Below are 13,419 nucleotides of genomic sequence, written 5' to 3' on the forward strand. Positions count from 1 at the left end.
AAAATAGGCCCACACAATCTTCCCATTGGTAGGAAGAGGTTGGAGTTAGGGCTGAGTCTCAACATCACACGCACGCTCTATGACGTCAGAGTCGCTACTGACAGCCCTCAGGGAAATTTGAAAATACTGGGGGACAGGGAATCCGTCGACTCGGGTGGGTTTTGAAAGACTTCTGAAAACCCACCTTCTATAAGAGTTCATGAACCTTGGGGGAAGCTTGCTGATGAGTTGGGAATATTCAGACAGGTAAGTGTTAAAAGTTTTGGCAACTTCAGATGTCATTATTAGATGCTGTCTTATAAGTTAGATATGCTTTTACTGCAATGATTGATCATAGGGTGTGTCCTGCAAAGATAAGTTGACCTTGATCAGTATTGTATAAGTTGTGAGATGTATTAGAGTACTTTTTCCATTTGGTAAAGTGTTATTTTGTATTCAAAACCTGAACAAAACTGCATTTGGGAACTCTAGTGTCATAATTTGAAGTGACACAAATGTCCACAGTGCTTCAAATTTGAAAAAGAAATTGGTCTGCAGCTTTTATTTAGAAAAAAAAGCTACCTGTTCCTGGACAGCTTCGATTGACAGACCATCTGGTGTAGTTTAGAAAAAATAGCCACCTGTTTCTCCAGTTTCAACAGGCCCTATTGTTTGGAGTTATAACAGTTTGTTTTGACGGTAGAGCCCATTATGGATACTTTGAGTTTCAAAAGCTTCTGAACCACACATCCCAGCAAGGGCTTGTGTACCTAGCTTCAAGAGGCTATTAAGTAGTATCTGTCTTTGATGTGGTTACTACATAGATGTTTGTTTGTTTTGACAACTGAATGACCACTTGAGGAGATTCAAGTTTTTTTTCCCCCATTGGGTCTGGAATTTTATTTCCAGTCATTCTTTTGAGTGATAGTTGTATTAGATTGTTAGAGATTAACTTTTTCTTCCCCCCATATCCATTTCAAAGACTTCCCATTGTTATTACATGGCTCCTGAGGTCTGTGCATAGTGGATACTGGGTGAGTTGCTATCAAGGGTACATGGGAGGGCATGGGGGATATGAGGGGGCAATGGGGATTATGAGGGAGCGTGGAAGGGACATAAAAATAATATGGAGAGCTAGGCCAATTCCCAGCAAAGCGAGGCAGGCCTTCTAACCAGCCCATCTCAGCGCCTTCACTCCTCTGATGCGGTCTTTGGAGTCAGGAAACCTGAACACTGTCTGCCCACATCTCCAGGAGATGAAAATATGGCAGATATGGGCAGAGGTGACAGGCTCAGGTTTTCAAAGTTGAGGAATGGCCAGTCTCGCATTTCCCAAGCCCAACACAAAAATCCAGCCCTGGAAATGAAAGCATCATTACAACAACAGTAGAGTAAAAACAACAAGCACTTCTAATAAAAAAGAAAATGGATAAGTCAATGTGCAGTGTGGTTTTATTGACATTGGTGGTATGATGGTAGGGCTGAAGTTAATATTGCATCTTGTGGGCACCTTCCACCATACTTATAAATATATTCTCAATCTCTCTAAAAGTTGCATGGTAAACTATGTATTTATATGGAGTGATACAAAATATAGTTCATGCAAATAAACCGGTACAATCAATAACATTAAAAATCACCTATAGTTCTGCTGGGCATGAAGGACAGCACTTTCAAGGTAGCAGGATCATAGCAGTCATCATTGAGCTTACATTGTGCACGAGGGGGTGATCCAATATAACCTTCATTTCCTGAACAAAATCAGAACGCAAATCATTTGCAGCAGCCAAAGTAATCAGTGCTCATTTTATATTCTTTTGTAAATTCCAACTCCATATCCTCTCCATCACCAATATCACCCATTTCCACCTCCACCCATGTCTAGCCTAACTAGAGCTGAAACCTTTTGCTAGCTCCAAGCTTCCAATATTCTCCTGATTGGGCTCTCATCCTCTCTGTACTTTAAAAGCATTCAAAACTATTCGACTTGTAGCCCATCAGGTTCACCCATCACTTTTCTCATAGCTGACTTGCGTGAGCTCTCAGTCCCCAATGCCTCAAATGTACAATTCTCATTCTCGCATTAAAATCCCTTCATTACCTTGTCTTCCCCCCCATCTCTAAAACCTCCTCTAGCCCTCCAACTCTCCAAGAGCTCACTGTTCCTTGGACTTTGACATCTTATGCATCCTTCTGTTCCTTCGCCCCATTTTCAACCACAACGTCAGTCTTCTAGGCTCCTGCTCTCGGAATATCTCGCAGAAACCCCTCTGCCTCTCCATCTCCCACTCCTCCTTAAAACCCACCTCTTTGGCCAAAGCTTTAGTCATCTCTCCTAACATCTACTGCTTTAGCTCAATGATTAGTTTTCTATGATTCCACTCGTGTGAAATATAAACATTACATTTTTATATTAAAGATGCTATGCAAATTTAAGTTCTTGATAATTTCTTCGTACATAAACCAATTTTGCTCTAAGTGTTCTTCATAAATGCAATAGGCTTCAACTCTGATCATAATCATTAGGCTTGTAAATACACACAAGGAAGAGAAAATTGTTTTATAACACACAAACAACACTGAAATGTTCTGAATCTCATTACCTATCCCTGCACCCAGCTGATCCAACTCAATAATCACTGATGATTCAGATTCTAGGGCACTCTGTTCAGAGATAAGACGGGCAAAAGAATGGTGCACCAAATCTTCTTCAAAGCAGGAATCAGGAGAAGCAGGGTCATAGTCACTGGAACAAAAACATTTTTTCATTGGAAGTACCACCCCTACTGGATTCTCAAAATAATAAACATAGTTAATCATTTCTCCTCAAGAAACAACTGATCTTCTCATGCCCAAAGTAGAAATCAGTTGCCAGCTCAAATCCTATTCTGATACACGAGACACATCAGAACTCCTTAGCATCTATTATGAACCAACAAATGGGTCTGGCATTTGCCCAAGTCATGACGTCCCAGCTTACTTTGCAAACAGATCTCTGAAATCCTATTCTGATCGGATTTGAGAGATCTGTTTGCAAAGTAATCCGGGACTTCATGACTTCGACAAATGTCAGACCCATTTGTTGGTTCATAATAGATGCTTGGGAGCTCTGATGTGCCTCATGTGGTTTTATAAAATTAATATCAATAGATCCAGGCACTTTCATAATGGACTAATGTGCCAAACACACACATTCATGAGTTTTAACAGAAGCAAGCATTAAGTGCAAGTTGTTGAAGTCAGTCCAAATAAGACAGTTTTTGACCATTTTATGAAATGACAAACAGACAAACTAGTTAGTTGGAGCCCCCCTGATTGGATTTCCTTGCAGAACTCTTTAACAAAAAGGCTACATGAGCACCCTTTGAATGGCAGGGGTTGGATTACACTGACACAAGGAGTTTCATCGTGTAGCAGTATCTGGCAGAAGGTTAAATACAGTTTTCAACAATACGTCAAGAAGCTTTAGATTGTTCTATTCATAAAATCTTCTGAAACACGGACACACCTGGTCACCAGGTCAATCTGCTTGACAGTGATAATTCATTCAAACAACAGGTGGGTAGCTTTCCAATATAACCACAAAAAGGATGCTAATCGCCACCTTATGTGCTTGACTAGACACGTTTGCATTAAGTGTATCTTGATGAAATTATATTTATAGCCAGGTGCCTGGCACATGCTAATTATTTCTACAATATAGCTGCTTGGCATCAAGTGGCCTGGGTTGACCCGCTGGTTCCTTATGTACTTCATGCAGAGCTGGAAGAATCAAAGCCGTTTCCTCAGCACAAGTTGCAGAAGTCATTCTGGGGGTAGTAACTTTCTTAAATGAATCCAATTTTAAGGAAAAATGAAGTAAAGAAAAAAATCCATAAAATTGACAAAAATATCCCAACATCTTGTTGGAAAGTTATCCCTTGATAAGATTACTGTCAGAATGGTACACTTTCCTGTTCAATCAAGCATAAGCCAGGGACATTACAAATGTAATTTCTATGATGGTCAAACAGCTGAGTTGTAATTCCGCTTTCACCGAAATTAAAATACAAAATCAAAGTTCCAAAATTCAATTAGGCAAAATGCATTCATGCTTTTGACCTGAAAAGCACTGATCACAATAATATTTAGGACACCAAAATATTTGCTTGAGGGAAGGAATTTGACGGTCCTGGACAGCACAGGGATCACCCAACAGAAAAGTTTTCTCGTCTTCCAAGGCGGTGCCTTTCTTACTGTTCGAGTCTGAACTTTTTTTTTGTATCAGGCAAGGGGAGGGTGCGGTGGAGGAGGAATGAGAACCAACATGGTGTGTAAAATTTCAGGGAACGTTCATCAAAGATCACAAGATTGACAGATTACTCAGGGAGGGAAGTCCACTCCAGTTCTTACTGAAACTTTGAGTAGAGAGTTTAAAGCAATCACTGTCATAAAATATCACGTGTCTATTTAGAACATCTAACTGCAGTGACATGATGCCACCGTCAATAAATCAAGACCTAAAGGCTTGCAGTTTAACAGGCCACTTGAAGTCTGCTCCGGTGATTAGTAAATATTTTGATCCATGTTATTGTTTACAGTTCAACATTGATTTGGAGTTACAATCCCATTTGTATTCATTGGAATAGCTAAATTGAGCCATTCAAAAAGGGAGGGTGGGGGGGAGGGGGCGGGCTGCAATTTCTCACGGAAGCAGGAAGCAACTCTCCACAAGAACAAATTACTCACCTAATCTCTGGGATCACATCATTGATATCTAGGTGAAAGTCCACACTGTGCGCCATGGTGTTTAAGTGAGCCCTTTAAAGGTTTGCAGTTTGGACAAAGTTAACGGCTGCTCAGTCAGCTTCGGCCACCACCTTCAATGAACCACTTCATAGCTTTTCTGTCACCTAATGGAAGAAGACTGAAAAATATGCATTATTATACTTATGCAGATCAAAATAGACATTATGTACCAGCGGATGGAAAAAGTCACTTTAGTGCATATCTCTCCTGTCACTCAACAACAAATTGAGTTTACAATTTGCTCTTATATGGCACGTTTAATGTAGGAAAAAATCCTGCAATGCTTCAGAGGCATAATGAAACAAAATAGAAGCTGAACTTGAAAGTAATATGCCAATTACGGGCTGACTGAAATCATCATCCCAGCTGTTGGTTGTTCTACTCATATAACGGAATGCCAAAAAATGTTTTAGTAAAAAATTGGTGGTATTCTGCCTCAGTCACATGTACGACTCCTTGAGGCACCACTTCCACATTAAATATTTCAGACAATTTTTTTAAAAAAATATATTCAACAACAAACTGAACATGTTTCTAGCTCTTTTAATGACACGAAAAAGCATAAAAATTAATGCAATCTTAAAAGATGGAAAGCAGTGTAAAGGAGATAAAGAGTAATGTGAAAATGTTTCTTTTCCTCAAAAATTGTGCAAAAAGATAGGCTTCACCTCTATGAATGTAGAACAATTCTGCTCCATTTTCTCAAAACAATATTATACCAGAATTAAACATGAAATAATTTTTATGGAGATAATGGCCAGGTTTTGCTGTAGAAATAAGTGAGGTTATCAGCTGTTATTAAAATGAGAATCAGAGAGCAACTTTTGGTGACTGCATATTTGCAATTAAAATTGGGAATCAGGAAAGTGTTGTATGAGTTACCCAGCTCCTCCTGAAGCTGCCGTACACCAGAATCTTGCTAGAGATTCTGTATGAAGCATATGGAACCGCGTGAAGTTGGGGTCCTTAGGTGATAGATGCTCAATAAACTAGCCAAAGATAGGACTTCTCATTCTGATGGAATAATTTTTAAATCAATCAATCTCAATTAATACCAATCAGCCTCTCTGGCACTGAAAATTAACTTTTATAAGTTTGGAGCTGCATTCCTTCAGATTTTAATTGCTGGAGATTTTAAGAGAAATTGATTTTTTTCTCACTTTTTCGTTGTGGCTTATCTCTTTCTCTTAATCCCATCTTTCTTTCCCTCTCTTCATTTCACTCTCTGTACTGTGATTTGACATTGAATTGAAGTATTCAACTGACACTTCCCGGTTCAGATTACGCTGCTCTTCAACAATTCTTCAGTCTGATTGGTTAAGGTGGCGGAGGTGGTGAGCTCCCGCAGTGTGGTGCGGCGCACCTGGATCCAGTGTCGCAAGCACTTCAACGACTTGTTGCGCTCTGGCAGGGCGAGGACCATGTTGGCATTGGCCATTTAACCCAGCAGGTCGGCTTACCCACCTGCTGCAAGCACACGTACCCCTCCCCCCCACCCATCCCCAAGTGTGAGTGTAGTGACTGCATTGGATCATTGACGGCATGTGTCCTTTGCTGGGTGGGCCAGCAGATATCGCCCATGCTGAGGTCAGCCTGAGAGGGTGATGAAGAGATGTGTTTTGACCCTGTAACATGTGTTACACTCCCACATAACTGGAGAAGCTGAACCTAGGCGCTGTGACAGGACATGTCCAACTCAGGATGATGACATGCTGGGAGGGGAGCTTCAAGGCGGCGTGGCAACGAACCATCTGCTGCCCTCTGCGCTCCACATGCTTGCGCCTCCTTGCTATGGAAGGATATACCATGTGGTACCTAATGTGATGTAGGCAGCATATGTCCAAGAGGAGGGTGGGGAGCAGGCCTAGCATCTTTTGTGTGTGTGTTTGGCAGCAGCAGGGTGAGGAGCCCTGATATGTCCCACTCTGGTTGGGGTGGGCCGTGCACGAAGAGAGTCCATGTGCAATTTGCACTAATCAATGCTCGTCTCTCATTTTCAGGAGAAGAATGCTCATAACGCGGCAGAGCATGCGAGGACTGGCGGCGGCCAGGCGCAGGTCACCATTCTTAGCCACTTCAAACAGGAGGCCCTGGATCTGGAGAGGTGTCATGCACCCAGGTCCACTGGTGCCTGAGGGGCTGGGGTGCCACAGCCAGGTGTTTATGCCCAACAGTGAGGTCAGCATTGTTCTCCCAACAACCACAGCACTGCTGAATGTAAAGTGATTTAATTTTGCAACATGGCTTAACCATTGGTTATGGAAGGATGAGCACATAATGATCCAGGGGACAGGGTTGCACTTTGTCATTTTCTCCACGTTAACTGATCCACTGCCCTTGTTCTCCCTTTCAGCATCATCGGAGCAGAGCCGGGAGGAGGAGCAGCAGAGGCCCCCTCTCACACCTGAGGGGCCTGAAATCTCACCAGCGTCACACCATTTCTGCGAGGCAGGCGCCAGTGCAGATACTAGCACCTCTGTGGAAATTCGAACATTAGCTAGTGAGCTGGGACACAGTGGTGAGGCCACTTCACAGTTGCTGGAGGAGCTGGAGAGAGTGCTCATGGTGCCAGCAGTCGGAGGACTGCAGGGGGCCAGACACGTGCTCAGTCGGTGCCTGATGATGTGTCTATGGAGTCATCCACAATGCAGCAGGTGCAAGAAATGCAGCCGGGTGTGTGGGAGCATCTGGGGGAGATACATGGGGCTATGCTTGGCTTGGTGTCCGTGGTGGAGAAGTCTATGTGGACGATTGCCAAAGCAATGAGCCACATGTCCGAGTGCCATGCGTCCTCCATGGACAGCGTGGCAACTGTTGTGGAGTGGCTCCTGCAGGAGACCCGTCAGGGCTTCCTGGGGATGCACTCTGACCAACAAGCCCTCACATCGGCATTGACCTCATCTGGTCAGTGCCAGTGTGGGAGATGGTCTGGGCATCAAGTTTCCCAGCTCAGTGCCCACCCAACCACGGTGAGCAAGGAGGTCTGAAGCGACCTCACGTCAGCGCAGCAGCTGCCTGTCATCTCTGCGGGCGCCTCTCAGGGTGCTCCGGATGAGGGCAGCAGTTCCTCCACCCCTCTCCCAGTGACTGTAGCATCCGGTGATGCTGCGACAACTGGGGAGATGCCAGCTGTGGAACCAGCAGCTCCCTCCCAGGCAGGGCCAGCAGAGGCTCCACAGGCCAGAGGACGACCGCCAAGGTCATCGAGACCAACAGGACAGCTGAGTCAGCAGGCATGGGGTGTCCACCCACACAGTTTGCAGAGATCTCAGATCCTATCATCTAACATGTATAGTTGGCTGTCTCCCTTGAGAGACGGAGCCTCCTTCGGCACTGCACCTCCGCCTGTATACCCTGGCAGCAGGATAATGGCGTCTTCTATGGCCCCTTCTGCCTCGGACTACCTCTTGGCCCTGCGCCCCTTGTGCCTGCGCCTGTCCTCCCAAAGGTGGCTCCCCTGGAGGCTGAATGTGCACTCCTGGCCTCCTCCCCCTTCTAGCCCTCCCTTGCTCCTCAAAGGAGGTGCCTCCAGTGGAGAGTTCAGCTCCCATTCCCGGGCTAAGGGAAGGTTTCCTGAAACCTGCAGGCCCAGAAAAGATTACTCAAAGCAGAGTGCTGACCTTAAGGTTGAGTCCAGAAAAAGCAGCTGGTATGTGCTTTGAAATACTGCAGATCACACAGGCATGTTTCAAAAAATAAATACTTGACTGTGCACACTCGTGACCCCAGTGAACTCTCTTATCCCGCCCGTGGATGAGATTAATACAAATGTGTCCTACCTGCCTGCCCGTTGTGCCCGCACGTCGACCCGAAGATTGCACGGGTGCCGAAAAATTGGCGTCAATTGGTGAGTCAAGGGCCTTGAGTAGCCCGTTAATTAATGGCAGGCACGCGTCAGACATCATCACGATGGCGTGCAGTGACGTCGGGACACTTGCCCGATGTTACTGCACATCATTTTACACGCAGACGTGTAGGGTCCACTCCCGCATGCCAACGGGAAAATTCTGCCCAATGAGGAAGTAACAAAGTCAATGACCTACCTTCACTATTCAGCACTTAAGTTGCAAATATAAAAAGCAAGAACGATCATCTTGAATAGTACTTACTATCCATCATGAAAGCATCACTCAGCTGAAGCAAATAACAAGGGAACTGCTACTCCGGCTGCATATTTAATGGTTTTCAGTATTCTATTGGGTGGAGATGTCAGAGGTACAGAAACCAAACAACTGCTTAAAACTAGAGCAGGAAATCCTCATCATCTGCAGGAAAGTAACTAACTGGGTGACTTCCTTCTGTTATCTGTCGTGTTATCTTTCTCACCAGCAAAACACGATGTCTTACAAACCTTTGTCTGTCGAGTTTCCCTTCTGATCTTATATTTGGAATTATATTTTTTCTGACAAGATAAAGCAGTCCAGGTATCATACTGCATTTAAACTAATTAATGAAAATGTCCCTTCTCCCAGCTGTGATAATCCTAAATCATAGCACCACCAATGGTTACACTGGATCAACGCCAAAGAATATATAGAAAAATACATCAAGATTCATATTTTAAGAAAGTTAATTAACTCCAAGAAAATTTAAAACATGATTAGTACTGAGGCACATGAACATAACTTCATGCTGATCATCCTGTGCTTCTCTCAATTTATGAAGGGTGAAAAATTTTTTCACTTTGACGGTGGGGGGGTTGCAGGGCCCGCACATTAGTGCATAAAATGACGCGCGGTGACATCGGGTGAGTGTCCCAACCTCACCGTGCGCCATCGCAGTATTATTTCGCTAGGCGGGCGCGCGATGAAGTTCGACGCATGCCCGCCAATAATTAACGGGCTCATTAAGGCCCTTAAATTGTCAATTGATGGCGATTTTCAGCCGCCCATGTGATCTACAGGTCAGCGCACGGGCGGGTAAGAGACTTTTTAATCAAACTCCTCCACGGGTGGGATAAGAGGGCTCAGTGGGGTTGTCAATCTGGTCTGTGAAGTATTTATTGCAGAAAGTTTTCTTAGACTTGTCTGTGTGATCTGTAGCAGGTCAGAACGAATTGCAGCAGCTGTGTACTTTGAACCTTCAGGTCAGCACTCTGCAGTCAGTAATCTTTATGGGGCCTGCAGCTTTCCGGAGGCTTCCCCTTAGCCTGGGTATGGGTTCTGGCATGTCCACTGGGGGCAGCTCCTCTGAGGAGGAAGGGAGGACTAGATTGAGGAGCAGGCGAGGAGTGCACAATCAGCCTCCAGGGGAGCCGCCTTTGGGAGTACAGGCGCAGGCACAAGGGGCGCAGGGCCAAGAGGTAGTTCAAGATGGAAGTGGCCACAGAAGACGCCACTATCCTGCTGCCAGGGTATACAGGCAGCGAGGCAGCAACCTCAATATGACTGAGGCGCAGTACCGAAGGAGGCTCCGACTGTCAAGGGAGGCAGTCAACTACATCTGTCAGATGATTGGCCCTGAGATCTCTCCTGTGTGGCCGGACACCCCATACCAGTGGCTCTGAAGGTCACTGCTTCCCTCAACTTCTATGCCTCTGGTTAACTTCCAGGGATCAGTGGGTGATCTTCGCGGTGTCTCCCAATCAACTGTCCACACTTGTTCCGGATGAGGGCAACAGCTGCTCCGCCCCTCTCCCAATGACTGCTTCAGCGGGTGAGGCTGCGATGACTGGGGAGATGCCAGCTGTGGACCTGGCAGATCCCTCCCAGGCGGGGCCAGCACAGGCTCTACGGGCCAGAGGACGACCACCAAGGTCAGCAGAGTCAGCAGGCTGTCTCAGATGCCACTCTGAGCGATGGGGTGCCACCAAGATGTAGCACATGAGAGTCACCACTCTCTCCATGGAGGAAGCATGACGCTCTGCCAGAGGCTCATTGCATTACTGACCCCCTGCATGGACTCCTCCACTACGGACACCAAGCAAAGCATAGTCTCATGCAACACTCCCAGATGCTCCCGCACACCTGGCTGCATTTCCTGCAGCTGCTGCATCACGGACGACTCCAGAGGCACATCATCAAGCACCGACTGAGCATGTGCCTGGTCCCCTGCAGTCCTCCGACTGCTGGCGCCATCGGCATTCTCTGTCTCTGCCAGTTCCTCCAGCGATTGTGAAGTGCCCTCTCCACTGTGCCCCGGGACACTAGCCAATGTTGCAATGCCCACCGAGGTGCTAGTATCTGCGCTGGTGCCTGCCTCACAGAAATGGTGTGACGCAGGTGAGTTGAGGGCCCTCAGGTGTGAGAGGGGGCATCTGCAATTGCTCCTGGTCAACAGGCTCTGATGATGCTGAAATGAACAACAAGGACAGTGGATCAGTTAGTGTGCACACAGTGACACACTTCATCCCTTTCCCTCTGGCTCATTATGCACTCAACCTTCCAGAACCTATGGACACAAACATTGGTGGGGTGGCAAATAGTAAGGAGGATACATTAACATTACAGGCGGATACAGACAGGCTGGTCAGATGGCCTAAGGAATGCCAAATGGAATATTATGTGGATAAATGTGAGGTGATGCACTTGGGCAGGAGAAACAAGGTACGGGAATACACGAGGAATGGTAGGACTGTGGAAAGTAAGGAGGATCAGAGGGACCTTGCTGGGCATGTCGACAGGCCCGTTAAGGTTTTGGGAGAGGTACATAAGGTACTTAAGAAGGAAAATGCCATACTTGCCTTTATTAGCCGAGAAATAGAATATAGGAACAGGGAGGTCGTGTTGCAAGTGCAGAAAACACTGCCTAGGCCACAGCTATAGTTCTGTGTGCAGATGTGAATTGCGCTTCATGGGAGGGATGTGATTGGAGTGGAGAGAGTGCAGGGGTCGTTGACCAGGATGCATGCTGGGTTGGAGAGTTTGACTTATGAGGAGACATAGCATAGACTTTAGTTTATTTCCCCTGGATGAGAGGAGATTGAGGGGTGACATTATTGAGGTTTATAACATTATGAGGGGCATAGATAGGGTCGACAGAAAGGAACTTTTCCCCTTAGCAGAGGGATCAGTAATCAGGTGGCATAGATTTAAGGTAAGCAGTATGAGGTTGACAGGTGATGTGATGAGCAACTTTTGCACACAGTAATGTGGGACGCACTGCCTGAAAGGGTGGCGGATGCAGAAACCCTCCTAACATGTAATAAGTATTTGGATGTGCAGTTGCGATGCCATGGCATAAAAGGCCCTGGGGATAGTGCTGGGAAATGGGATAAGGCGACTTTGGAAGGTGCTTGACACACACATCTTCGAAGGGCCAAGGGACCTTTTTCTATGATCCACACCTCTGACTCTATCACACTGTGACCGAGCAATGTTGCAGCAGCAACAAATTAAATAATCAGTGCTATGGATGTTGGATGGACATAGCGGATGTCATTGTTGGCCTCAAATACCGTAATGCCCAGCATAGGGTCCCTGACTGGTGAAGAGCAAATTCAAGCCCTCACACCAGATCTCAACCATGTTGTGGTAGGGGATGGGTGAAATGGAGCTGCTGTGGGGCAAGTCTGAAGGGCCATTGTGCTGCTCCTCATTTTGTTAACCAAGTTAGAGCCAGCCATCTTGGCAGAGGCTTTGGGTACAGGTCAACCCGAGAAGGTGCATCATCCAGCAACATCTGAATAGGTGGGTGAGAAATGGACAATTAAAAAAAAAACACCATCTAGCCAACTAAACTGGCCAAGTCAAGAAGTGAATTTTTGGGGTATTTTCCACTGATAATCAACAAATGATTTTAGCAGTTGATCCTTGTTTATGTTTTTTTTATTAGCATTTATTAGACCCTTCCTGCTTGTATCTTAGGGCAGAATCTTCTGCCTGTTGGGCAGGCGGAGCAGGAGCGTTCGCAGATCTGATTGGGGCCGTGCTGCCATTTTGCGCGGGCGGGGCCAATTAAGGTCCGCCCAGCGCATTCCCCAACTCCCGTGGATAGTGGGAGTGTGCGGGCTGCGGCGGGCGTGCACAGACTGCCGGGTCCAATGGCGACCCGGCAGTCTGGTTAAATGAAGGCCTGGCAGCCTCCTGTTGGCTGCTGACAATGGCCACTTCCAGGTCACAGCACAGGGGGTCAGCGGAGCAGGGCAGGCTGCAGGGTCCGCCACAGGAGCAAGGGCAGGCCAGCGGGGGGCCAGTGCACCCCTCGCTTTTCTGATGACTGCCTTGCTGCCCTCCTCGAGCAGGAGGTGTTGGTCCCCCAGGATGGGAGGAGGAGGGCCCCCCCCACCTGACATAGCGTGCCTGGGAGGAAGTGGCGGAGGTGGTGAGCTCCCGCGACGTGGTGTGGCGCACCTGGATCCAGTGTCGGAAGTGCTTCAATGATTTGTTGCGCTCTGGAAGGGTTGGCATTGGGCATTTAACCCAGCAGGTAGCCTTAGCCTTTGAGGCCCCCCCCACCAAGTCTTACTGTCATGACTGCATTGAATCATGTTGGGCATTTCTCGTACACTGGGTGGGCAAGCAGATAGTGCCCATGCTTAGATCAGCCTGAGTGGTCCATGAGGAGATGAGTTCTCCCCCGCAACATGTGTTGCTCTTAGTTGCACATGACTAGTCTGGGGACAACCTGCAGGAGATGCAGCTCGGCGCATACTCAGAACTCCAACACATGTCCTATTGACAGTGATGAGATTGTGGAAGGGGAGCCTCAAGG

At 46.7% G+C, this 13,419-nt stretch overlaps 1 protein-coding gene across 1 annotated transcript in view; it reads right to left on the minus strand.

Annotated features, from left to right (window-relative positions):
• tmc6b (transmembrane channel-like 6b) overlaps nt 1-13,419 on the minus strand; it is an 82,141-nt gene that overhangs the window by 37,658 nt on the left and 31,064 nt on the right. The window contains exons 2-4 of the mRNA XM_078571111.1: nt 4,708-4,885; nt 2,583-2,725; nt 1,620-1,730 (exon numbers count right to left, since the gene is read on the minus strand). Of these exons, the coding sequence (XP_078427237.1) occupies nt 1,620-1,730; nt 2,583-2,725; nt 4,708-4,763 (310 nt within the window). The 5' untranslated portion in view covers nt 4,764-4,885. The remainder of the gene's footprint in view (nt 1-1,619; nt 1,731-2,582; nt 2,726-4,707; nt 4,886-13,419) is intronic.

This window comes from Cetorhinus maximus, chromosome 24 (assembly GCF_964194155.1).
Source record: "Cetorhinus maximus chromosome 24, sCetMax3.hap1.1, whole genome shotgun sequence".
NCBI classification, from domain to species: Eukaryota; Metazoa; Chordata; class Chondrichthyes; order Lamniformes; family Cetorhinidae; genus Cetorhinus; species Cetorhinus maximus.